Below are 27,775 nucleotides of genomic sequence, written 5' to 3' on the forward strand. Positions count from 1 at the left end.
TAACTTCAACATAATAATTGATAGAACAAGATCAGGCCAGTCCACAGCTTGCTCTTGGAATTTGCCCAAAGACAATGTTCTTAAGAGGCTCAAAGGTGTAACTAAGTTCTCAACCATGTATTGTAATGTAAGTCTGCACCAATAAAACAGCTAGGGTTCACCGAAGTTGAAATACATAGCATCACATTAGAAACCAAACACAAAGAGGCTCACTAAAGTTCCCTGGTGAGCAGTTGAGCCATTTAGACCAGATTGGGTCTCCAGCCCATGCTGAGTTAGCTGATCTCGACCAGGGTAACTGTAGGGGTGCTACACTTGGCTTCAGTACCTCAGGGTCTGGGGAGAGTAACAAATAGCCTATCTGCCGCAAAAGCGATCCCTGTTGCAAGTGTGCCTTATGTTGGGTGAGGACAGTAGCAAGCTTGCTTCTGTTGCCCTCCCACCACCCACATTGTGAATAGCCTGAGGGCAATCACTGCCAATGGCCAGTTGGACAAGGTACCAGAGGGTGAATGGCCACCATGGAACTGCCCCTCACTGGGGCAGTGGAATCACTGCTTTCTGCAGTGAAGAAAATTGTTGGGTAAAAAAATGAGTGTGAAGAAAATAAAAGCACCAACCTTCTTACTATAATACTGAAGGGGTACGGTAGCAGAGTGGTTATATTACTGGACTAGTAAAATTGAGTTAATTAAATAAATCTGGAATTATAGAGCTAGTATCAATAATAGTGAGCATGAGACTATTGGATTGTTATAAAAATCCAATTGGTTCATTAATATTCTTTAGAGAAGGAAATTTGCTGTCCTTACCCGGCCTGGCCTATATGTGACTCCAGATCCACAGCAATGTGGTTGACTCTTAACTGCCCTCTGAAATGGCCTAGCGAGCCACTCAGTTGTACCAAAATGCTACAACAAATTCAGCACTGTGGGAATATCTTCACCTCACGGACTGCAGCGGTTCAAGAAGGTGGCTCCACTACCACCTTCTCAAGGGCAATTAGGGTTTGGGCAATAAATGCCAATGACGCCCACATCCTGTGAACAAATAAAAAAAAAACTAATGGCTTAAAAATGACCAGGCAAATGGACTGGGATAAATGTTGTGGAGCTGCAGTGGTCTGCAATACCCCTGGGCTTGGGAGAGGAAGAAACAGCCAGGAATCCCACTCCTAATCACTGTTCAGTGACCATTGAGCAAGATAAAGGTATTTTTTTTTAATGTGTGTTGAGTGAAATCTGGATTGAACTGGAATGTGATGCTCTCCAAGGATGAATGACCTGTCGACTATAACTGTAATGTCAAAGTGTTTCTTAGATAATTGTGTCATCTCAAATGTGATCAGAGCCCGATACCATCTTTCACTTTCATGGTTCTTAAAGTACGTTTTTTTTAAGATATCTCTTTGTGATCGCACATTATACAAGAACAGTAAGTTGGTATGAATTACAGTTAACCCCCACATGGAACAATTTGTGTACGTATGAGAGTTTTGGAAAGTAAGGAGTGTAAGTGAAACTAGAAGTAGGCCTCCTGTTTTGTTCCTTAACTGACTCCCAGTCTCTGGTATGTGGCTTTTAAATCTGTATCTCAAGATCAAGAACTTCCAATCAGCTTGAAAGTGGAAATGTTTTAATGATTGACTTTTGCTGTTTATAATGTAATTTGACATGTTTGAGAACCTGAACAGATTGCTTTAATGGATGTGAGTAGGTGGCTGCACATAAGAGGGGTGATAATGATTAAAGACCACCTATCTTAATTCCCCTGACTACCTAGTCCACAAATGTACTGCCCAATGCAGTATTGGTGTAAGCAGGCTGGGGAAAAAAAGAAAAACTTGCATTTATATCGCGCCTTTCACAACCTCAGGATGTCTGAAAGCACTTTACAGCCAATTTTTGAAGTGTAATCACTGTTGTAATGTAGGAAACGCTGCAGCCAATTTGCGCACAGCTCCCACAAACAGCAATGTAATAATGACCAAATAATTTGTTTTTAGTGATTGAGGGATAAATATTGGCCAGGATACTGGGTATAACTCCCCTGCTCTTCTTTGAAATAGTGCCATGGAGGCCTTGGTTTAACATCTCATCCGAAAAACAGCACCTCCGACAGTGCAGCATTTCCACAGCATTGCACTGCAGTGTGTTCAAGTCTGTGAAGTGGGATTTGAACACACAACCTTCTGACGCAGAGGCGAGAGTGCTACCTACTGAGCCACGGCTGACACTTATGTCCCAAGTTTGACCCCTGGTCTGTGTTGAGTTAGCTGATATGATCTGGGCCAGGTGTTGGAGTGTTGGACTCGAATATCCTGCCTATTTTGACTGCCTTGGCTCACACCTGAAGAATGATCACTAGGTTACCAAAAGCAACTGATTAGTCAGCACACTACCTAACCTGTAATACAATCCTGCTGGTCCAGAAAAATCAGCTGAAGCCAGGCTACAGGTGGTGATTATGGGAACTGTATGTACACATTTAACTGTAATGCAAATAGTGAGCTTTATGGTAATATGAAACTGTTTCAGGAATACTCCAGGTCCATTAACAATAAATCTGATTGGATTACCCACATATCAACCAGCACTACAATTCCCTTCATAACAGAATTGGGAAAATGTTCCATTTCCCCAGCACTTAACATTTCTCACCTTGACGGGCATTAATTTCTGAAAAGGCAGTATGGGTGTTTTCCTGAGTTTTCTTTTTACAAATTGAAAGATCAGTAAATAATACATGAATTTTCTGACTAATTGCTGTAGTCTGCCTTGGCAGAGGTAAGTAACTGTCAAACGTATCACCTTCATCAACTTTGTGATGTTGCTGCTCATTGTCATTTATATATTCGCACACTCGCAGATCTCCCACGGTGTTGCTTGTGGTCAATAAGAGTTAGAATCATAGAAATAGAATCATAGAAAATTATGACACAGAAGGAGGCCATTCGGCCTATCGTGTCTGTGCCAGTCGAGAAAGAGCTACCTAGCCTAATCCCACCTTCCAGCACTAGGTCCATAGCCCTGCAGATTATGGCACTTCAAGTGCACATCCAAGTACCTTTTAAATGCGATGAGGGTTTCTGTCTCTACCACCCTTTCAGGCAGTGAGTTCCAGACCTCCACCACCCTCGGGGTGAAGGAATGTTTCCTTATCTCCCCTCTAATCCTTCCATCAACTACTTTAAATCTATGACCCCTGGTTATTGACCCCTCAGTTAAGGGAAATAGGTCCTTCCTATCCACTCTATATAGGCCCCTCATAATGTTATACACCTCAAATAAATCTTCCCTCAGCCTCCTGTGTTCCAAGGAAAACAACCCCAGTCTATCCAATCTTTCCTCATAGCTAAAGTGTTCCAGTCCTGGCAACATCCTCATAAATCTCATCTGCACCCTCTCTCGTGCAATCATAGCCTTCCTGTAATGTGGTGACCAGAATTGCATGCAGTAATGTTGTATACAGTTCCAGCATAGAAACATAGAAACATAGAAAATAGGTGCAGGAATAGGCCATTTGGCCCTTAAAGCCTGCACCACCATTCAATACGATCATGGCTGATCATTCACCTCAGTACCCCTTTCCCGCTTTCTCTCCATACCCCTTGATCCCTTTAGCTGTAAGGGCCATATCTAACTCCCTCTTGAATATATCCAATGAACTGGCATCAATAACTCTCTGCGGTAGGGAATTCCACAGGTTAACAACTCTCTGAGTGAAGAAGTTTCTCCTCATCTCAGTCCTAAATGGCTTACCCCTTATCCTCAGACTGTGTCCCCTGGTTCTGGACTTCCCCAACATCGGGAACATTCTTCCCGCATCTAACCTGTCCCGTCCCGTCAGAATCTTATACGTTTCTATGAGATCCCCTCTCATCCTTCTAAACTCCAATGTATAAAGGCCCAGTTGATCCAGTCTCTCCTCATATGTCAGTCTCTCCCTCAGTAGCAAGAAAGTCCTTCTTCAGATAGCATAACTTCCTTGCTCTTCTATTCTATGCCTCGACCAATAAAGGAAAGCATTCCGTATGCCTTATCGACCGGTCCTGCTACATATACTCCAAGGTCCCTCTGTTCCTCCACACCTCCGATTTATTGTGAATTCCCTTGCCTTGTTGCCCTTCCCCAAATGCATCACCTCACCTTTTTCCGGATTGATTTCCATTTGCCACTTATCTGCCCAACTGAGCAGTTCATCGATATCCTTCTGCAGTCTAGAGCTTTCCCCCTCACTGTCAATCACACGGCCAATTTGTGTATCATCTTCAAACTTCTTTATCGTGTCCTTTACATTTAAGTCTAAATCATTATTATATTCTACAAAAAGCAAGGGACCGAATACTGAGCCCTGTGGAACCCCACTGGAAACAGCCTTCCAATCATAAAGCTCCCCTCAACCATTACCCTTTACTTCCTGCCACTGAGCCAATTTTAGATCCAATTTGCCACTCTCCCTTGGATCCCATGGGCTTTTACTTTTTTGATCAGCCTGCCATGTGTGACCTTGTCAAAAAGCCTAGCTAAAATCCATGTAAATTACATCAAACACACTGCTCTCATCGACCCTCCTTGTTACCTCCTCAAAGAACTCAATCAAGTTAGTCAGTCACGACTGTCCCTTACCAAATCCATGCTGACTGTCCTTGATTAATCCGTGTCTTTCTAAATGAAGGTTTATACTGTCGCTCAGAATTGATTCCAGTAATTTGCCCACCACCGAGGTTAAACTAACTGGCCTGTAATTGCTCGGGTTATCCCTTCCTCCCTTTTTAAACATAGAAACCTAGAAAATAGGTGCAGGAGTAGGCCATTCGGTCCTTCGCGAGCCTGCACCACCATTCAATAAGATCATGGCTGATCATTCCCTCAGTAAACAATGATACAACGTTAGCAGTTCTCCAATGCTCTGGCACAACTCCTGTAGCCAGGGACGATTGAAAAATGATGGTCAGAGCCTCCGCAATTTCCTCCCTTGCTCCTTTTAGTAACCTCAGATATATTTCATCCGGTCCTGGTGATTGATCTACTTTCCCCTAAACCCCTTAAAATTTCCTCTCTTACTATGTTTATCCCATCCAATATTTCACTCTCTTCCTCCTGAACTTCAACGTTGGCATCGTCCCTCTCTTTTGTGAAGACAGCCGCAAAGTATTCATTTAGTACCTTACCCACATCCTCCACCTCCATAAATAGATTACCATTTTGCTCCCTAATAGGCCCTACTCTTTATTTTGTTATCCTCTTGCTCTTTATGCAATTGTATGGGGCAAGTGTTACAACAACAACAACTTGTATTTATATAGCACTTTTAACGTAGTAAAACATCCCAAGGCGCTTCACAGGAATGTTATAAGAGAAATATATTTGACACCGAGCCACATAAGAAGAAATTATGGCAGACTTGGTCAAAGAGGTAGGTTTTAAGGAGTGTCTTAAAGAGGAAAGACAGGTAGAGAGGCGGAGAGGTTTAGGGAGCGAGTTCCAAGACGTAAGTGCAATAGTTATAGGACGTTTGCCCTACATGCAAGACATTTTAGATAATATACATGAAGAAAAAATGAAAGATATGCATTTTTTATATAGCGCCATTCACAACCACCAGACGTCTCAAAGCACTTTACATAGAAACATAGAAAATAACATAAAACATAACTTTACAGACAATGAAGTACTTTTTGAGTGCAGTCACTGTTGTAATGTGGGAAACGCGGCAGCCAATTGACCTACAGCAACCTCCCGCAAAGAGCAATGTGATAACGACCAGATAATCTGTTTTTTTGTGATGTTGATTGAGGAATAAATATTAGCCAGGACACCGGGGATAACTCCCCTGCTCTTCTTCGAAATAGTGCCATGGGATCTTTTACATCCACCTGAGAGGGCAGATGGGGCCTCGGTTTTAACTTCTCATCCAAAAGATGGCACCTCCGACAGTGCAGTGCTCCCTCAGCACTGCAGTGTGCACATCAGCCTTGATTATTGTGCCCAAGTCCCTGGATTGGACTTGAACTCACAACCTTCTGACTCAGAGGCAAGTGTGCTACCCACTGAGCCACAGCTGAAAAAGAAAGACTTGCATTTATACAACGCCTTTCACGTCTCAAAGTGCTTTACGACCAAGTACTTTTGAACAGTAGTCACTGTTATAGTGTCGGAGTGATCACAGTATGGTTGAATTTTTAATACAGATTGAGGGTGAGGAAGTAGTGTCTCAAATGAGCGTACTATGCTTAAACAAAGGGGACTACAGTGGGATGAGGGCAGAGTTGGCTAAAGTAGACTGGGAACACAGACTAAACAGTGGCACAATTGAGGAACAGTGGAGGACTTTTAAGGAGCTCTTTCATAGTGCTCAACAAAAATATATTCCAGTGAAAAAGAAGGGCGGTAAGAGAAGGGATAACCAGCCGTGGATAACCAAGGAAATAAAGGAGAGTATCAAATTAAAAACCAATGCGTATAAGGTGGCCAAGGTTAGTGGGAAACTAGAAGATTGGGAAAATTTTAAACGACAGCAAAGAATGACTAAAAAAGCAATAAAGAAAGGAAAGATAGATTACAAAAGTAAACTTGCGCAAAACATAAAAACGGATAGTAAAAGCTTTAACCGATATATAAAACGGAAAAGAGTGACTAAAGTAAATGTTGGTCCCTTAGAAGATGAGAAGGGGGATTTAATAATGGGAAATGTGGAAATGGCTGAGACCTTAAACAATTATTTTGCTTCGGTCTTCGCAGTGGAAGACACAAAAACCATGCCAAAAACTGCTGGTCACGGGAATGTGGGAAGGGAGGACCTTGAGAAAATCACTATCACTAGGGGGGGTAGTGCTGGACAGGCTAATGGGACTCAAGGTAGACAAGTCCCCTGGTCCTGATGAAATGCATCCCAGGGTATTAAAAGAGATGGCGGAAATTATAGTAGATGCATTCGTTATAATCTACCAAAATTCTCTGGACTCTGGGGAGGTACCAGCGGATTGGAAAGCAGCTAATGTAATGCCTCTGTTTAAAAAAGGGGGCAGACAAAAGGCAGGTAACTATAGGCCGGTCAGTTTAACATCTGTAGTGGGGAAAATGCTTGAAGCTATCATTAAGGAAGAAATAGCGGGACATCTAGATAGGAATAGTGCAATCAAGCAGACACAACAACGATTCATGAAGGGGAAATCATGTTTAACTAATTTACTGGAATTCTTTGAGGATATAACGAGCATGATGGATAGAGATGTACCGATGGATGTGGTGTATTTAGATTTCCAAAAGGCATTCGATAAGGTGCCACACAAAAGGTTACTGCAGAAGATAAAGGTACGCGGAGTCAGAGGAAATGTATTAGCATGGATCGAGAATTGGCTGGCTAACAAAAAGCAGAGAGTCGGGATAAATGGGTCCTTTTCGGGTTGGAAATCAGTGGTTAGTGGTGTGCCACAGGGATCGGTGCTGGGACCACAACTGTTTACAAAACATAGATGACCTGGAAGAGGGGACAGAGTGTAGTGTAACAAAATTTGCAGATGACACAAAGATTAGTGGGAAAGCGGGTTGTGTAGAGGACACAGAGAGGCTGCAAAGAGATTTAGATAGGTTAAGCGAATGGGCTAAGGTTTTGAATACAATGTCGGAAAATGTGAGGTCATGCACCTTGGGAAAAAAAAACAGTAAAAGGGAATATTAATTGAATGGGGAGAAATTACAACATGCTGCGGTGCAGAGGGACCTGGAGGTCCTTGTGCATGAATCCCAAAAAGTTAGTTTGCAGGTGCAGCAGGTAATCAGGAAGGTGAATGGAATGTTGGCCTTCATTGCGAGAGGGATGGAGTACAAAAGTAGGGAGGTCCTGCTGCAACTGTATAGGGTATGGTGAGGCCGCACCTGGAGTACTGCGTGCAGTTTTGGTCACCTTACTTAAGGAAGGATATACTAGCTTTGGAGGGGGTACAGAGACGATTCACGAGGCTGATACCGGAGATGAGGAGGTTACCTTATGATGATAGATTGAGTAGACTGGGTCTTTACTCATTGGAGTTCAGAAGGATGAGGGGTGATCTTATAGAAACATTTAAAATAATGAAAGGGATAGACAAGATGGAGGCAGAGAGGTTGTTTCCACTGGTCGGGGAGACTAGAACTAGGGGGCACAGCCTCAAAATATGGGGGAGCCAATTTAAAACCGAGTTGAGAAGGAATTTCTTCTCCCAGAGGGTTGTGAATCTGTGGAATTCTCTGCCCTGGGAAGCAGTTGAGGCTAGCTCATTGAATGTATTCAAATCACAGATAGATAGATTTTTAACCAATAAGGGAATTAAGGGTTACGGGGAGTGGGCGGGTAAGTGGAGCTGAGTCCACGACCAGATCAGCCATGATCTTGTTGAATGGCGGAGCAGGCTCGAGGGGCTAGATGGCCTACTCCTGTTCCTAATTCTTATGTTCTTATGTAAATGTATGGTCTCTCGCAAGTCGACAGGTCGGGGCCATAAAAGGAGCGGCGAGCGGCGACCATAGGCCTACCACTTCAAGGTACAGCGCGAGCTGGTGCAGGAGGGCGACGGCACCGAAGAGTGACGTCATCAAGGTCCAGGCCGCTGATTGGAGCGTGGGCAGGTACAGCAGGAGTGGCGAGGTCGGGGCGAAGGAGCAGCGAGAGATTGTAGAGGGGCATGATTGGGACCTCGGAGAGGCGTGAGATCGTGGCCCAGAAGAGCCGAGGGCCCAGGGGCAGCATGGGCCAGCCCACACTGCAATATGTGTGTGCACTAGGCCCGTGCAGCAGAGTAGGGCTCCAGTCGTCTTAGTTAATCCTTGCCACTGGATAAAGGCCGGGCTCTGTCAAGCCCATGTGGTGGCTGGTGTGCAACGGCCACCACATGCTAAAAAAAATCCACGCACAGGCATCTTCCACCTTTCAGGATGTAGTTCAGGACCTGGAATATTAGGTCCTTCATTGAAATACCTGTGAATTCATCCTTTTTTGGTGTGGAAGCAAGTTATCCTCATTTCGAGGGACTGCCTATGATGATGATGGTAGGAAATGTAACAGCTAATTTGTGCACAGCAAGCTCCCACATACAGCAACGAGATAATGACCAAATAATCTGTTTTTAGGTGTCGGTTGAGGGATAAGTATTGGCCAGAACACTATATGTATATTAAACTTTGATCGTGGGGCGTGCATTTCATCCAAAGTCCATTACAAATACCTGTTGTTTCTGTAAGTGGTGCAGTGACAGGCTTTTTCAGCGTTGAAAGTGTCATTCTGTATAATACACAGTAGCTGTTATTTTATAGTGGGAGTATATCATCCTGTGACTGCACAATCTGGCCATCGGGTTCCCGCAAATCACTTAAACCAACTTTCTTAATGTCCAAACTCCAAAGACTCAAAATTTAACATATTAATATTGGGCAGGATTTACGGCATCTTTGCGCTCCAGGTTTCGCCCCGGAGCGGCTAGAAATGGGGTGACAAGTTCTGCGTCCTGTCGCGATCCTCCAGTCGGGTTTTGCAGCGGTGCAGGGGCGAGCTGCACCGGGTGTGCAACCCCTCATTTTGCGACACTGGCAGTAGTTTGGACTCGCACCCGAGCCGTACGCCCCGAAGCACGCCCCGCGATGACCCCCAGGGAAAACACAGCGGTCCAGCCCTGCCAGCGGCAGTAAGGTAGGTAAACTACAAAAAAAGGTAAGTTCCAATGTTTATTCTTTTCTTTTTTTTTTGTAATGTGGTGGTGTGGGCAATGTTTTTGGAATTTTTTGTGATTTTTTTTGGGTGGGAGGGTTTTCCCCTGCTCCCAAAGACTCTCTCGGAGCGCTCTTGGCCCCACACTTTAGTTGTCAAGGTTCTCATTTTTTGTGCCCCGAAAGTTGTACAACACCTCCCTTTGTGCTGTGCCCCTGGCAATAAATTCTCCACACGGCCCAGATGTTACCCGGGCGGTAATTTTCCCGCTCCGCCTCTGTTTTCGCCCCGAAAATGACAAAACCGAAAATCCAGCCCATTACATAATATCTTGATTACATTTATCCACTGGATTGACTCTATATTTCAGCGGAGAGCTGTGACTCTGTGAGCTGAATTTGGATTATACAGTCTGGGCGTGTGCATCAGTAACATACAGTTTATCCATTCCTCACAACAGCCATCCTGCGAGCTTCTCTAAATAGGATGGATTAGTGCTTAGACTAATGGCAGTTAATACTGAATTGGGAACAGTTTTGTGTTGTGGCCCTGTGCTCACTCAGAACTGGACAGAAATTGATTAAGCCCATGGGGCTCTTTAAAAAATATATTCTGGGGCAATGGGCGTCACTAGCTAGGCCGGCAGTTATTGGCTATCCCTCGTTGCCCTTGAGAAGGCAGTGGTGAGTCGCCTTCTTGAACCGCTGCACTCCGTATGGTGAAGGTACTCCCACAGTGCTGTTAGGCAGCGAGTGCCAGCATTTTGACCCAGTGGTGTCTTGCAGCCAATAAACAGGGGAAAGTTCATCTCATCGAAGGTCGTGGATTCAAGCCCCACTCCAGAGACTTGAGCACAAAAATCTATGCTGACACTCCAGTGCAGTGCTGTAGGAGTGCAGCTCTGTCGGAGGTGCCGTCTTTCGGATGAGAGGTTAAACCAAGGCCCCGCCTGCTCTCTCAGGTGGACGTAAAAGATCCTATGGTACTGTTTTGAAGAATAGCAGGAGGAGTTCTCACCAGTGTACTGGCCAATATTTATCCTTCAATCAACATAACGACATTGCTGTCTGTGGGAGCTTGCTGCTGCGTTTCCTACTTTACAACAGTGACTACACTTCAAAAAGTACATCATTGGGTGTAAAGCACTTTGGGATGTCCTGAGGTTGTGAAAGGCGCTATATAAGTGAAAGTGTTTCTTTTTTCATTCGTCCCAGTTGGATTCAGATACAGGTCTGATGTCTAGTGTTTAACGCAATGCTCCAGCTGCCTCTCTCTTACCTTATTTGGTATTTCCTTTTCTTCAACACTCTATTCAAGCACAGCATGTTGCATGCATTGTGACAGATCTTTCAGCAGGCACAACACAAGACTGGCATTATAATGATTTAGGTACATAGGAACAGGAGGAGGCCATTCAGCCCCTCATGCCTGTTCCACCATTCAATTAGATCATGGCTGATCTGACACAATGATACGCTTGAAATCAGGAACTCAGTGTGTTGGAAAGTAAGAGCGTTCCTGCTTTGTCCTATCACTCTTGAACAAGAAAAAAAACACTTTACAGCCAGTGAAGTACTTTTGGAGTGTAGTCACTGTTGTAATGTGGGAAACACGGCAGCCAATTTGCGCACAGCAAGCTCCCACAAACAGCAACGTGATAATGACCCGATAAATCTGTTTTTCTGAATGTTGATTGAGAGATAAATATTGGCCAGGACACCGGGGATAACTCCCCTGCTCTTCTTCGAAATACTGCAATGGAATCGTTTACGTCCACCTGAGAGAGCAGACAGGGCCTCGGTTTAGCATCTCTTTCAAAAGAAGACACCTCCGAAAGTGCAACGTTCCCTCAGCACTGCACTGGAGTGTCAGCCTAGATTTATGTGCTCCAATCCATGGAGTAGGACCTGAACCCACAACCTTCTGACTCTGAGGCGAGTGTGCTACCCACTGAGTCACTGCTGATATAGGTCGTGCTTGCAACCATCAACAAGGAGTGAGTAACATTGTCCTCAGGCAGATACCTTTCTGTTTCATGCTGCTTTTTGTTGGAAATAGTTTCAAAAACTGTACATGATCCAGTTTAAACCATACTCAAATGGAAAAGAGATACTGTTACTGTACTCCAAAAACCTGATTTACCTTTTGTACAAATGCAACAAGAATGCATGTTTTGTGTGCTTTTTAGACATTTCAAGGCTAACCCAGTGAAATGTATGATTATTTTTGCATCTTCATCTGCCTTCGTTTGCAGTGTGCCTTTCATACAAAAATGGATCTGTACAAAGGTTATTTGTTGCCTCCATATTATGATGTCTGAAAGAAGTGAGCATTGGTTTCCCTCCCTAGGCTGAATCTAATGTGCAGAAGGCTTCAGTCGATGTTAATCACACCACACATCAACTGGAGGAGATCATTTTCAAATTTCAGCAACAAAAACTGAAGGACATTAAGGTATGACGATTTGAAATGATTTTTTTTTTTTCATAAATGATGTCTCAATTTCCTATCATTCTTTCAATAACAACAACTTGCATTTATATAGCGCCTTTAACATAGTAAACCATCCCAAGGTGCTTCACAGGAGTGTTATAAAAAAAAAAATCAAACAAAATTTGACACCAAGCCGCATAAGGAGATGTTAGGGCAGGTGACCAAAAGCTTGGTCAAAGAGGTAGGTTTTAAAAGAGGAAAGAGAAATGGAGAGACAGGGATATTTCGGGAGGGATTTCCAGTGCTGAAGGCACAGCCGCCAATGGTTGAGCGATTAAAATAAGGGATGCTCAAGAGGGCAGAATTAAAGGTGCGCAGATACCTCGGGGCGGGGAGGAAGGTTTGTGTGGCTGGAGGATATGACAGAGATAGGGAAGGGCGAGACCATGAAGGGATTTAAAAGCAGGGATGAGAATTTTTAAAATAGAGCCGTTAATTGCCCAGGAGCTAATGTAGGTCAGCGAGTACAGAGGTGATGGGTGAACGGGACTTGGTGTGAGTTAGGACAGGGCAGCATAGTTTGGATGATCCCAGCAGGATAGAATGTGGGATATTAGCCAGGAGTGAATTGAAATAGTCAAGTCTAGAGGTAACAAAGGCATGGATGAGGGCTTCAGCAGCAGATGAGCTAAGGCAGGGGCGGAGTCGGCTGATGTTACGGATGATTTGTTCATAAATTATGGGCTAGAAATTTGGGGCATTTGCGCCTTCTGTTAGTGCCACGGAGGCCACTAACAGGAGCAAATGCCTTACCGCTCGAGCGCGACATTGGCAACGACTCCCGCCATGGTGTTGCACCTCAAACTCCTGCGTCCGGAGATCGTGATGTCATCGCCGTATGCATCGCCCCGGCCCCGCAATTTGCTTTCATCCCCTGAAGCAGCGATAACAACGACGGTTTCAGGGGACGCGTAGCGGGTGGCCGGGCGCTACCGAGGCGGAAATTAAAGGGGAGGTGGCCTAGTGCAGGAAAAAAAAACCCTCACCTTTTCATTGCCGCTCCTGATGCGGTTTCTTTGCGGGATCATGGCTGCGATCGTTCAGCCCAACACTCTGCGGGAATACTGAGCTGATCGCACAGCACCCTCCCGCTCCCTGGTGCTCCAGGTAGGTGCCGTTTCCTTTTGCAGTGAGGGACAAGCCCCTCGAACGCGGCAGCGTTGTATGGCCCAGTGTGTAGCGCTGCTGGGTCATCCGTCCCGATAACGCCCCTGGAAGGAAGCTTGATTTTGCGCCCGACTTCCTTCTGGGGGCGGTAACTCGAGAGAGAGAGAGAGAGAGAGAGAGAGAGAGAAGCGGTACTTCTGCAACTGCCGCTAAGTTTCATGCCTCCCGAAAGTTACCACTTTCAAACAGGGCGACACCAAATTTCACCCACTGTGTCTCAATTTTCTACCTTTCTATCAGGCCATTTCTTACCTCACTCTATTCTCAGGTTCAAAGGCGTGTTCAGGTTGCTGCTTGAACTCAATCTTTCTGAGGACCTTAAACTGAAAAACTTGTCTCCCTCAGCCTCCCTTCCTTCTATGATATTTATAGCTAAAGCTCAGTAGCATAGAACATATAAGAACCTAAGAATTAGGAACAGGAGTAGGCCATCTAGCCCCTCGAGCCTGCTCCGCCATTCAACAAGATCATGGCTGATCTGGCCGTGGACTCAGCTCCACTTACCCGCCCGCTCCCCATAACCCTCAATTCCCTTATTGGTTAGAAATCTATCTATCTGTGATTTGAATACATTCAATGAGCTAGCCTCAACTGCTTCCTTGGGCAGAGAATTCCACAGATTCACAACCCTCTGGGAAAAGAAATTCCTTCTCAATTCGGTTTTAAATTGGCTCCCCCGTATTTTGTGGCTGTGTCCCCTAGTTCTAGTCTCCCCGACCAGTGGAAACAACCTCTCTGCCTCCATCTTGTCTATCCCTTTCATTATTTTAAATGTTTCTATAAGATCACCCCTCATCCTTCAACGAGTAAAGACCCAGTCTACTCAATCTATCATCATAAGGTAACCCCCTCATCTCCGGAATCAGCCTAGTGAATCGTCTCTGTACCCCCTCCAAGGCTAGTATATCCTTCCTTAAGTAAGGTGACCAAAACTGCACGCAGTACTCCAGGTGCGGCCTCACCAATACCCTGTACAGTTGCAGCAGGACCTCCCTGCTTTTGTACTCCATCCCTCTCGCAATGAAGGCCAACATTCCATTCGCCTTCCTGATTACCTGCTGCACCTGCAAACTAACTTTTTGGGATTCATGCACAAGGACCCCCAGGTCCCTCTGCACTGCAGCATGTTGTAATTTCTCCCCATTCAGATAATATTCCCTTTTACTGTTTTTTTCCCCCCAAGGTGGATGACCTCACATTTTCCGACATTGTATTCCATCTGCCAAACCTTAGCCCATTCGCTTAACCTATCTAAATCTCTTTGCAGCCTCTCTGTGTCCTCTACACAACCCGCTTTCCCACTAATCTTTGTGTCATCTGCAAATTTTGTTACACTACACTCTGTCCCCTCTTCCAGGTCATCTATGTATATTGTAAACAGTTGTGGTCCCAGCACCGATCCCTGTGGCACACCACTAACCACCGATTTCCAACCCGAAAAGGACCCATTTATCCCGACTCTCTGCTTTCTGCTAGCCAGCCAATTCTCGATCCATGCTAATACATTTCCTCTGACTCTGCGTACCTTTATCTTCTGCAGTAACCTTTTGTGTGGCACCTTATCAAATGCCTTTTGGAAATCTAAATACACCACATCCATCGGTACATCTCTATCCACCATGCTTGTTATATCCTCAAAGAATTCCAGTAAATTAGTTAAACATGATTTCCCCTTCATGAATCCATGTTGCGTCTGCTTGATTGCACTATTCCTATCTAGATGTCCCGCTATTTCTTCCTTAATGATAGTTTCAAGCATTTTACCCACTACAGATGTACCAGAGCACCACTTCCTAAATTACCTCCTCTCATAGACATAGAAACATAGAAAATAGATGCAGGAGTAGACCATTCAGCCCTTCGAACCTGCATCACCATTCAATATGATCATGGCTGATCATGCAACTTCAGTACCCCACTCCTGCTTTCTCTCCATACCCCTTGATCCCTTTAGCAGTAAGGGCCACATCTAACTCCCTTTTGAATATATCTAATGAACTGGCCTCAACAACTTTCTGTGGTAGAAAATTCCACAGGTTCACAATTCTCTGAGTGAAGAAGTTTCTTCTCATATCGGTCCTAAATGGCTTACCCCTTATCCTTAGACTGTGACCCCTGGTTCTGGACTTGCCCAACATCGGGAACATTTTTCCTCCATCTAACATGTCCAATCCCATCAGAATTTTATGTTTCTATGAGATCCCCTCTCATTCTTCTAAATTCCAGTGAAAATAAGCCTAGTCTCTCCAGTCTTTCTTCATATGTCAGTCCTGCCATCCCAGGAATCAGTCTGGTGAACCTTCGCTGCACTCCCTCAATAGCAAGAATGTTCTTCCTCAGATTAGGAGACCAAAACTGAACAGAATATTCAAGGTATGGCCTCACCAAGGCCCTGTACAACTGCAGTAAGACCTCCCTGCTCCTATACTCAAATCTTCTCGCTATGAAGGCCAACATGCCATTTGCCTTCTTCACCGCCTGCTGTACCTGCATGCCAACTTTCAATGACTGATGTACCATGACACCCAGGTCTCATTGCACATCCCCTTTTCCTAATCTGTCACCATTCAGATAATATTCTGCCTTCTTGTTTTTGCCACCATAGTGGATAACCTCACATTTATCTACATTATACTGCATCTGCCATGCATTTGCCCACTCACCTAACCTGTTCAACCCACGCTGCAGCCTCTTAGCATCCTCCTCACAGCTCACACTCTTCTGTTTAATCTTCGTGCTGTCGTGTCTTATTGGCCTTGACTCTGCATGTAGGTTTCTCTGTAACAACATTGTCAACAGTAGCAATTTTCAAAGGGAGTCCTGAGACTTAAGCACCAAATCTAGGCTGACAGTCCAGTGCAGTGCTGAGGCAAAACTGCACTGTCTTTCGGATGAGACATTAAACCTAGGCCCCGTCTGCCCTCTCAGGTAGACGTATAAGATCCTATGGCACAATTTCGAAGAAAAGCAGGGGAGTTATCCCTGGTATCCCTCAATCAACATCACTAAAAAAGATTCTTTGGTCATTATCACATTGCTGTTTGTGAGAGCTTGCTGTGCGCAAATTGGCTGCCGCGTTTCCTACATTACAACAGTGATTACACTTCAAAAAAGACTTAATTGGCTGTAAAACGCTTTGGGGCATCTGGTGGTTGTGAAAGACGCTACATAAATTCAGAAGAATGAGAGGGGACCTCATAGAAACGTTTAAAATTCTGACGGGGTTAGACAGGTTAGATGCAGGAAGAATGTTCCCAATGTTGGGGAAGTCCAGAACCAGGGGACACAGTCTAAGGATAAGGGGGAAGCCATTTAGGACCGAGATGAGGAGGAATTTCTTCACCCAGAGAGTGGTGAACCTGTGGAATTCTCTACCACAGAAAGTTGTTGAGGCTAATTCACTAAATATATTCAAAAAGGAGTTAGATGAAGTCCTCACTACTAGGGGAATCAAGCGGTATGGTGAGAAAGCAGGAATGGGGTACTGAAGTTGCATGTTCAGCCATGAACTCATTGAATGGCGGTGCAAGCTAGAAGGGCCGAATGGCCTACTCCTGCACCTATTTTCTATGTTTCTATGTTTCTAAGTCTTTCTATCTTTCAATGCATTGTCAAAACAGGGGTCTAGAGATTGCACCAGAGCACAGCTGAAGAAATTATCCAAGTCTATGGCTTGGTCACTGCAAAGGGAATCCCTTCGCAAAAACTCAAGTCGTTTTGTTTCATTTTATTCACAGGCTATTTTCTCAAATTTTGTGACAGTCGAGATGATATTCCATGCCAAAGCCCTTGAGGTGTACACGAATGCCTTCCAACACCTGGACAACTTTGACGAAGAGAAAGACCTGGAGGTAACTTGAGTTCAGCCCTCGTAAAAAAAAAATATGCAGTGGCCAGACTTACAAGAAGTCTAGAGTGGGATAAAAAAATGCCTTTTTATAAGAAATTAACCATCTAGACGAAAGACCAAAGCTCTTAGAAAACGGCATGGCCAAGGCTGAAACGAGCAGGAGACAAAAACGAGACAAGGAGTGGTTAGGTGGCCCTGCGGCTAAGAATCTACCAAGAAAATTGTGGCACAGCTCACCACCTTGTCTTACTTTCTCACCAAATTTACCGAAATCTACCAAAATTCCCTCTGGAGAGGTCCGAGCAGACTGGAAAACCGCCAGTGTAACGCCCCCATTTAAGAAAGGAGGGAGACAGAAAGCAGAAAACTATAGACCAGTTAGCCTAACATCTGTCATTGGGAAAATGTTGGAGTCTATCATTAAGGAAATAGTAGCAGGACATTTAGAAAATCATACTGCAGTCAAGCAGAGTCAACATGGTTTTATGAAAAGGAAATCATGTTTGACAAATTTGCTGGAGTTCTTTGAGGATGTAACGATCAGGGTGGATAAAAGGGAACCGGTAGATGTCATGTATTTGGATTTTCGGAAAGCATTCAATAAGATTACTGCACAAGATAGGATCTCAAGGGGTTGGGGTTAATATATTGGCGTGGATAGAGGATTGGCTAACTAACAGAAAATAGAGAGTCAGGATAAATGGGTCATTTTCAGCTTGGCAAACTGTAACTAGTGGGGTGTCACAGGGATCAGTGCTGGGGCCTCCACTATTTACAATTTATATTAATGACTTGGATGAAGGGACCAACTGTAATGTAGCCAACTTTGCTGATGATACAAAGATAGGTGGGAAAGCAAATTGTGAGGAGGACGCAAAGAATCTACAAAGAGATATAGATAGGTTCAGTGATTGGGCAAATATTTGTCAGATGGAGTATAATGTGGGAAAATGTGAGGTTATCCCCTTTGGTAGGAAAAATAAAAAAGCAAATTATTATTTAAAAGGGGAGAAATTGCAAAATGCTGTAGTACAGAGGGATCTGAGGGTTCTTGTACATGAAACACAAAAAGTAAGCATGCAGATACAGCAAGTAGTCAGGAAGGCAAACGGAATTATGGCCTTTATTGCAAGGGGGATAGAGTATAAAAGCAGGGAAGTCCTGCTCCAACCATACAGGGCATTGGTGAGACCGCACCTGGAGTACTGCATCCAGTTTTGGTCTCCTTATTTGAGGAAGGATATACTTGCATTGGAGGCTGTTCAGAGAAGGTTCACGAGGTTGATTCCTGAGATGAAGGGGTTGTCATATGAAGAAAGGTTGAATAGGTTGGGCCTATACTCATTGGAGTTTAGAAGAATGAGAGGTGATCTTATTGAAACATGTAAGATTCTGAGAGGTCTTGACAAGATAGATGCAGAGAGGATGTTTCCCCTCATGAGGGAATCTAGAACTTGGGGGCATAGTTCCAGAATAAGGGGTTGCCCATTTAAGATAGAAATGAGGAGGAATTTCTTCTCTCAGAGGGTCGTGAATCTTTGTCATTCTCTAACCCAGGGAGCTGTGGCGGCTGGGTCATTGAATGTATTTAAGGTGGAGGTAGACACATTTTTGAATGATGAGAGTCAAGGGTTATGGGGAGCGGGTGGGGAAGTGGAGTTGAGGTCAGGATCAGATCAGCCATGATCTTATTGAATGGCGGAGCAGGTTCGAGGGGCCAAATGTCCTATTTCCTATGTTCTTATGTTCTCCCACCGCAAGCTCTTCACCTGTCCTCGAGGCTTGGTGACGACAGGCACTTTCACGTGTGTGTGTGAATTGGTGTCCTACCACTAGGCTATGCTTGCGAAGCTTGAAACGCCACATTGCATAGGGTTTAACAGGAAGAAACATCTAGGCAGGGATGTTTCTCATTCAAAGTTTTTTCCCACTTTAAGAGAGACAATTTCTGCAGAAATTTGACATATTTATAAAAACATTGAATGAAACAGCATAGGGACCTGCAAGTTGGGTCTCATACGGACATACGAGCAATGATGGACAGGAAATGCCTCTGTAGTCCACCCAACCTGTCCCACACCATTGTGATACCTTGTGTATTGCAATAAATACACTCCATCCAAAGACCAAAAAAAACAGATAAAAACCCATGCCAAATTTGGGAAAATAATCTGCGAAATACCTCTTGGACCCCCTAGGCGATCACAACTCGTAGAGAAGATCACTCCAGTCCTGAATTCCTTGCACTACCTTCCTTTAGTATGAAGTGATCTCCACCCCAGCCAGAAACAGGTTCAGCTCTCGTTTGCCGGAATTCAGCAAATCAGCGTCCACCTCACAAGGCCGCAGCCTGTTCCAGAGGTCCACTATTCTCTGGGTATAGAACCACCTCCTGATATCTAACCTAGATCTGGCCTTATACAACTTAAAATTGTGAACTTAGTCCTCCCTAACCTATTTATTTGGAACAAACTGTCAACTGGAACACAATCTATTCCCTTCATCCTCTTATAAACCTCGATCAGATCACCCCTACGATTTTCTGAAGTGTCGAGTCTCAACTCTTTTAGCCTATCTTGATAACTAAGATGCTTTATACTTGGAATTAATCTAGTGGTCCTCCTCTGCACCCTTTCCAAAGCCTCAACATCACCCACCATGTGAGGAGACCAAAACTGGTCGCAGTATTCTCAGTGAGGCCTGACCAAGGTCTTGTACAAGGACAAAATAGTCTCGTCTTATAATCAATTTTCTTATGAATGTACCCCATTACCCTAATTGCTCGAGCTATCGCTTCACGCCATTGCTCATGAACCTTTAGCGATCTATGCGCTAGAACACCTAGATCTCAATTTTTCTTCACCTTTTTTAAAACTTTTCCCAAAATGTTGAATATTCGCCCTGCCCATGTGCATTACACTGCACTTTTTCAAGTTAAACACCATTTGCCAATCCTGAGTCCAATCCCCCAATACATCGAGATCCGCCTGAAGCCGTCTAGCATCGCCTACAGTCCGAACGCTCATACAGACCTTGGTATCATCTGCAAATTTGCAGATCATGACCCCTACACCTAGATCTAGATCATTAATAATACCTCTCTCCCTGCTAGGTCACTCTGGTAACATCACTGATGACAGTGGTCCCTGGAGCAGCTCCATAGTAAACATCAGAGGAAAGGATTTCAGGCGACTTAAGAGCCTTGGGGCTGGATTTTAGGCTTTTCTGTTTTTGGGGCGGAAACGGAGGCGGGGCGGGAAAGTTACCGGCCGGGAATAATCTGCGCTTTGGTAAGGAAGTTTTGGCATCTGGGCCCTGCGTCGAGGGGGCACAGCGCGAAGGGAGGCGTTGTACACTTTTCAAGGCACAAGAATGGGAAACTCGCGAACTAAAGTGCCGGGACATGTGCACTCCGAGAGAGGACTGGGATGGGGGAAAAAGCCACAAAAACATTCCCAAAACATTGCCCACGCCACCACAACACAAGTCGCTGAAAAAATTGAAAGAACAAACACTCGTACTTACCTTTGGAGTACTTTATCTTCCTCTGCGCCGCTGGCTACACTGGACCGGACTGATTTCCCGGGGTCATTGCGGGCACGTGACCACAGGCAGCAGAGCTGTTCGACCCCACACCGGCCCGCTTCTATCCCGGGCCGAAGGGACCCCCGCACCGGCACGCTTCTATCCCGGGCCGAAGGGACCCCCGCACCGGCCCACTTCTATCCCGGGCCAAATGGACCCCCGCACCGGCACGCTTCTATCCCGGGCCAAAGGGACCCCCGCACCGGCCCACTTCTATCCCAGGCCGAAAGGACCCTGGGGCCTGCTGGCTATTCTAGGGTCCAGCGGCTCTTCTGGGAACTGCTGGCCCGCCGGCCACAAAGAAGACGCTCGGGTGGAGTGTTCCAGCAGTACTGTGAAACATTCTGCCCAGGGCTGCCGAACGGACTCCGGGGCCTGCGCTGAACCGGCCGAAGGGACTCAATTTTCAAACTTTAATCAACTTTTAAACTCCTAAACAATTTGGGAAAACTTTCAAATTTTTAATCAACTTGGAGAACTTTTTTTCTCTAACTTTTAATCAACTCTTAATCTATTTATTAAACCTTCAATCAACCTGTGTAACTTTTTTAAAAAGAATTTGGAAATACTTTTAAACTCTTAAACTTTTAAAACAACTTGGAAACCTTTGATGAAATTTTTAACCTTGGGAGAAACTTTCCAAAACAGCCCTCGGAACCCCAGCAGACAGCTGACCTTTGACATTTACATCGCCGCCCTAAGCGAGACCCGGCGGAAAGGGGAAGGCCAGCTCAAGGAACATGGTGGCGGTTGCACCTTTCTCTGGAAAGGAAAACCAGAGGAAGAATGCCACCTTCATGGAGTCGGCTTCGCCGTCAAAAATGAACTGGTCGACCGCCTCAAAGACTCCCCCCTGCGGGGTTAACGAATGCCTCATGATTGTTCGTATTACCTTATCCCGGAACCAATGCGCCACAGTCATCAGTGCGTACGCCCCAACACTCGATGCAATGGATGAGGCTAAAGAGGGTTTTTATTCCAACCTCGAGACATCCCTGTCCCGCGTCCCCATGGACGACAAATTGATCCTCGTGGGTGACTTTAATGCCAGAGTCGACAAAGACACAGCCCTCTGGGGAGGCGTGATTGGCAGAGAGGGGGTAGGGAAAGCCAACTCCAGCGGTATCCTACTCCTGACAAAATCTCTAGAACACGAATTCCTCATCACCAACGCCCTGTTCTGCCAGAGGGACAAATACAAGGCACCATGGCAACACCCTCGCTCCAAACACTAGCACCTGCTCGACTAGGTCATCGTTCGAGCCAGGGATCGCAAGGATGTGCGCATCACCCGCGCCATGACAGGAGCTAACAACTGCTGGACGGATCATCGCTTAATCTGATCCATTATCAATATAAACATAGCCCCAAAGCAGAGGGGACAGCAGAAGCAGATCCGCAAAAAAGTTAATGCCGGGGCACTTAAAGACCCAGCTAAGAGAGCCCTATACAGCCAGCGCCTCACAGCCAATCTGGCGTGCCTTGATGACTCTGAGATGCTCAATGCCCACAGCACTTGGTCTGCCCTCCAGGCCTCCATAGCCAGTGTTTGTGAAGAGACACTTGGTTACTCAACCAGAAAAGACCAGGACTGGTTTGATGAAAATGATCAGGAGATCCAAGAACTAATAGATCGTAAGCGCAGAGCATTTTTAAGCCTCAAGCAACAACCCAACTCTGGAGCCGCAAAGCAACGTTACAGACGGCTCAAGGCTGAGGTCCAACAAAAAACCTGGGACCCAAAGAACAGGTGTTGGAGAAAGCATAGGAGATACAACAACTGGCTGACAGCCACGATATGCGAGTATTCTTCACTGCAGTCAAGGCCACCTACGGTCCAAACTCCCAAGGCCCCACCCCACTCCTGGCCAAGAACAGGGAAACACTTACCAAGGACACTGAGGCTGTCAGGGCCCGCTGGACGAAGCACTTTGAAGATCTCCTCAATCGAGACTCTGCCTTTGACTCGAGTGTTCACAACTCCATCCTGCAGCATGTGACCCGCTACCACCTCAGTGAAACCCCAACGCTGCATGAGGTAGGCAAAGCCATAAACCAGCTCAAGAATAACAAGGCTACGGGTGCGGATGGAATTCCTGCTGAGGCGCTAAAGAATGGCGGAGAGGCGTTGTTGGCACGGATACATGACCTCATCTCTCTCATTTGGAGGGAGGAGAGCATGCCGGGAGATCTCAGAGATGCAGTGATCGTGGCCATCTTTAAAAAGGGGGACAAGTCCGATTGTGGCAACTACAGGGGAATCTCCCTGCTATCAGCCACTGGGAAGGTTATCGCTAGAGTTCTCCTCAACCGTCATCTCCCTGTGGCCGAAGAGCTCTTCCCGGAATCACAATGCGGATTTTACCCCTACGGGACACAATGGACATGATCTTTGCAGTGCGACAGCTACAGGAAAAATGCAGGGAGCAGCACCAGCCTTATACATGGCCTTTTTCGATCTTAAATAGGCCTTTGACGCTGTCAACTGTGAGGGCTTATTGAGCGTCTTCCTCCATTTTTGATGCCCCCAAAAGTTTGTCTACATCCTTTGCCTGCTCCATGATCCTTACCAGCGGTTCCATTACAGACCCAATCCACGTCCGGACCGGGGTCAAACAGGGCTGCGTCATCACTCCAACCCTCTTCCCAATCTTCCTCGCTGCCATGCTCCACCTCATAGTCAACAAGCTCCCCACTGAAGTGGAACTGAACTACAGAACCAGTGGGAAGCTGTTTAACCTACGCCATCTCCAGGCCAGGTCCAAGATCAACCCAACCTCTGTCGTTGAGCTACAGTACGCGGACGACGCCTGCGTCTGCACACATTCTGAGGCTGAACTCCAGGATATAGTCGATGTATTCACCGAGGCATATGAAAGCATGGGCTTAACATCCATAAGACAAAGGTCTTCCACCAGCCTGTCCTCGCCGCACAGCACTGACCCCCAGTCATCAAGATTCACGGCGCGGCCCTCGACAACGTGGACCATTTCTCATACCTCGGGAGTCTTTTATCAACAAAGACAAACATTGATGCGGAGATTCAACATCGCCTCCAGTGCGCCAGTGCAGCCTTTGGCCGCTTGAGGAAAAGAGTGTTCGAAGACCAGGCCCTCAAACCTACCACCAAGCTCATGGTCTACAGGGCTGTAGTAATACCTGCCCTCCTGTATGGATCAGAGGCATGGACGATGTACAGAAGACACCTCAAGTCACTGGAGATATATCACCAACGACGTCTCCGCAAGATCCTGCAAATCCCCTGGGAGGACAGGAGCACCAACATCACTGACCTTGCCCAGGCTAACATCTCCAACATTGAAGCACTGACCATACTCGATCAGTTTTGCTGGGCAGGCCACATAGTTTGCATGCCAGACACGAGGCTCCCTAAACAATTGCTCTATACGGAGCTCCTTCACAGCAAACGAGCTAAAGGTGGGCAGTGGAAACGTTACAAAAGAACACCCTCAAAACCTCCCTGGTAAAGTGCGACATCACCACGGACACCTAAGAGTCCCTGGCCGAAGACCGCCCGAGGTGGAGAAAGTGCATCCAGGAGGGCGTTGAGCTCTTCAAATCTCAACGCCACGAGCATGAAGAGGTCAGGCGCAGGTAGCGGAAGGAGCGTGCAGTAAACCAGCCCCACCCACTCTTCCCCCGACGAATGTCTGTCCCACCTGTGAAAGAATCTGAGGCTCTCGCATTGGACTGTTCAGCCACCAAAGGACTCACTTTAGGAGTGGAAGCAAGTCTTCCTCAATTCCGAGGGACTGCCTATGATGATGATGACTTCCGGGCGGACGGATTGGGGAAAAGGCCTAACTCCTGCCGGTGTCGAATCGAAAGGCGTTGCACACTGGGCGCAGCTCTTCCCAGCTGTGCTGCTCAGCGCCGCCGCAAAACCGGACCGAAGGATCGCGCGGGGCACAGGAGACCTGAAAGCCACCTTTCAAGCCGCTCTGGGCCAAAACCCGGGGCGCATAGGACCGGAAAATCCAGCCCTTCGAACCCCAGGAATGCACACTTGCAGTTGGGAAATCTCCACCCTCTCGTTTCCTCTTCCCCCATCCCAACATTCACCTCTGCATGTCTTCTTTCGGCGATTCCATTCAACCTTCCTGTAAGTATGGTCAGCTGCCCTCTAGTTGCCCAAGGGGAAGTATCCATTATGTGGCATCTGTGGAGAGGAAGCAGAGTTAACGTTTCAGGCCGATGACCCATTTTGTACCCATTATGTGGGTCGGGTAAGTAAAGTTTTTCTTCCCCTCTGCATTTCCAAAGACACTTGTGTCCTGCAGCTGAGAGTAAATAGGCGAGCGGCCCACCAGTCAAAACAGGAGCAAGTTGGCCATTCAGCCCCTCGAACCTGTTCTACAGTCTTCTTCAACGCCCCTCTAAGTTGGTCACTTTCAATTTTTTTAACCTGTTGTATGTGAATTATTTTTTCGCAGGCATTTCGGTCAAAGGTCTGCATCAGTGAATTTGAGAATGACGCACGTCCATCTCAGGCCCACGGCATCTCAACCTTACAGCATTCCCTAGGCAGTCAGGTAACATGTCGTTGGAATATTTCAACCTTTGCTTCCTAGTTAATCAACTGGCAGCGGAATATCATGAGTCAGGCATGTGAGTTAGTGCAGCATGAGATTAAGGAAAACCATAGGAACATACAGGAAAAGACCATCAAGCCTGCCCCACACTGTGATGGCCGGAGCATCAAGACTAAACAATTCCTCCCCTTTCTCCCCAGCACAGCCATGTAATCTCCTGGGAGAGGCAAATAAAAACAGAGAAAAATCCCAGGGCCAACAAGGGAAAAAGTACTCTGGAAAATTACTCTCTGTCCCTCTTCAGGGGATTGAAACCAATCGAGGAGATCTCATGGACCAAATGCTAATCATGGAATCATAGTACAGTACAGCACAGAAGGAGGCCATTTGACCCATCGAATGTGTGCCAGCTCTGTGGGACTTGAACCCACAACCTTCTGACTAAAGGACTAGTTCACAATGTTGCTACGCCTAAAATTTCACATTAAAACTCTACTCCAAAGGAGCTGCATTTACTTTTAAGAGCAAGATGTTTCAAAACAGCTCAGGTATTAAAGCCACAGTGAGTGATTCCCCACTCTAAATGAGGGAGAACTGGCAGGTCGGGGGTCCCTTTGAATATACATATACCCGATCTATCAGCATTTTCTGCACAACATCTCAGCATTTGTTTCTCAGATACATAAGAACATAAGAACATAAGAAATAGGAGCAGGAGTAACCCATACAGCCCCTCGAGCCTGCTCTGCCATTTAATACGATCATGGCTGATCCGATCATGGACTCAGGTCCACTACCCTGCCCGTTCCCCATAACCCCTTATTGTATCGTCAGCAAACTTGGTTACGTTACACTCGGTCCCTTCCTCCAAGTCGTTAATATAAATTGTAAATAGTTGGGGTCCCAGCACTGATCCCTGCGGCACCCCATTGATTACTGATAGCCAGCCCGAGAATGAACCATTTATCCTGACTCTCTTATTTCTGTTCATTAGCCAATCCTCTATCCATGCTAATATATTACCCCCCAACCCCGTGAACTTTTATCTTGTTTCAAATGAATGCAGTTTGATTGGCGATTCAAAGAAAGAAACACTGCATTCATATAACGCCTTTCACAACCACCAAACGTCTCAAAGCGCTTTGGAGTGTCTTCACTGTTGTAATATGGGAAACACGGCAGCCAGTTTGTGCACAGCAAGCTCCCACAAACAGCAATGTGATAATGACCAGATCATCTGTTTGAGGATATTGGCCAGGACACAGTGGATAACTCACTTGTTCTTCTTCGCAATAGTGCCATGGGATCTTTTACATCCACTTGAGGGGGCAGACGGGACCTCGGTTTAACATCTCAACTGAAAGACGGCATGTCCGACAGTGCAGCGCTCCTTCAGCATTGCACTGGAGCAGTCAGCCTAGATTTACGTGCTCTAGTCTCTGGGGTGGGACTTGAACCCACAACCTTCTGACTCAGATGAGCCACAGCTGACACTAAGATTTCAAATAGAATACAAAAGGCTTTGATAATGCAGAAACAAGGCAGCATCATTACAAGCCCATTTAGATACACCTTCCTCTATACTGACCTCATTGCGTGTGATGCCAATACCTCAGTGGTATAAAGGATCAGGTTGAGAATCGTTGGCCTTGAAATTACGCTGTGAGGCTATTAGAATACAAAAGCTCAAAGCGTTCATATAAAATGTTTAAAATACCAAATGATGTCATTTTAAAGCAACGTTTTCAGATGTTGTGCATCGACATTTGTGCAATGAAATTTTAAGGTCTTTGTGCTTAAACTGCACACTCCTAATCTGCATTTCTTCATTGTGATTCTCTCTGCGATTCACTTCCATAATTAAACTCAATGTCATTGCAGCTCCGGACTCCACCAAAGGTTCTTCATTCCCGTTTTCAGGAAGAAGAGTCAGAGGAAGAGGAAGAGGAAGAAGAGGAAGAGGAAGATGAAGTTGAAGAGTTACAGGATGTCCGTGATAATGAGTACGATCAATATGCAAAAATTAGAAAATGAGTTATCATTATGAAATTTTCCAAATGACTGCTTCTGGAAATGAGGTGAGTGAATTAGTATCGAGGCCAAACCAAACCATTTGTAAATGTAACTGATACCCACTTGCAGCTCTGGAAAACTGTCTGACCGACAACAATTGGTTGGAATCTCTCAAAGGGGATGGCCATCAGAGAACTGAGTTTTAAAATCAAATGTCGTCCGTAACATTCATGTTTCGTCGGGTTAAAGGACCAGGTTTGCTGTTCTGAGTGACCTGGGACAGAAAGGAAATAAACTTGATCAAACAGAGAATTGGGCAAACCTTCCTGACACTGACCTGCGTTCAGCTAGGAGTGCGGGAATCACCGACAGACAGATCTGTGAGTTCAACAGTCCTGCCAAACACAATGAGCCGAGCACCTTGGGCACA

The 27,775-nt window shown here is 45.8% G+C and overlaps 1 protein-coding gene across 1 annotated transcript in view; it reads left to right on the plus strand.

Annotated features, from left to right (window-relative positions):
- The window catches only part of LOC139278355 (CBY1-interacting BAR domain-containing protein 2-like), a 59,192-nt gene extending 31,417 nt beyond the window's left edge, over positions 1 to 27,775 (plus strand). Inside the window, exons 6-9 of the mRNA XM_070897025.1 lie at positions 12,034 to 12,138; positions 17,082 to 17,195; positions 25,234 to 25,332; positions 27,214 to 27,775. Of these exons, the coding sequence (XP_070753126.1) occupies positions 12,034 to 12,138; positions 17,082 to 17,195; positions 25,234 to 25,332; positions 27,214 to 27,366 (471 nt within the window). The 3' untranslated portion in view covers positions 27,367 to 27,775. The remainder of the gene's footprint in view (positions 1 to 12,033; positions 12,139 to 17,081; positions 17,196 to 25,233; positions 25,333 to 27,213) is intronic.

This window comes from Pristiophorus japonicus, chromosome 13, assembly GCF_044704955.1.
Source record: "Pristiophorus japonicus isolate sPriJap1 chromosome 13, sPriJap1.hap1, whole genome shotgun sequence".
Lineage (NCBI taxonomy): Eukaryota > Metazoa > Chordata > Chondrichthyes > Pristiophoridae > Pristiophorus > Pristiophorus japonicus.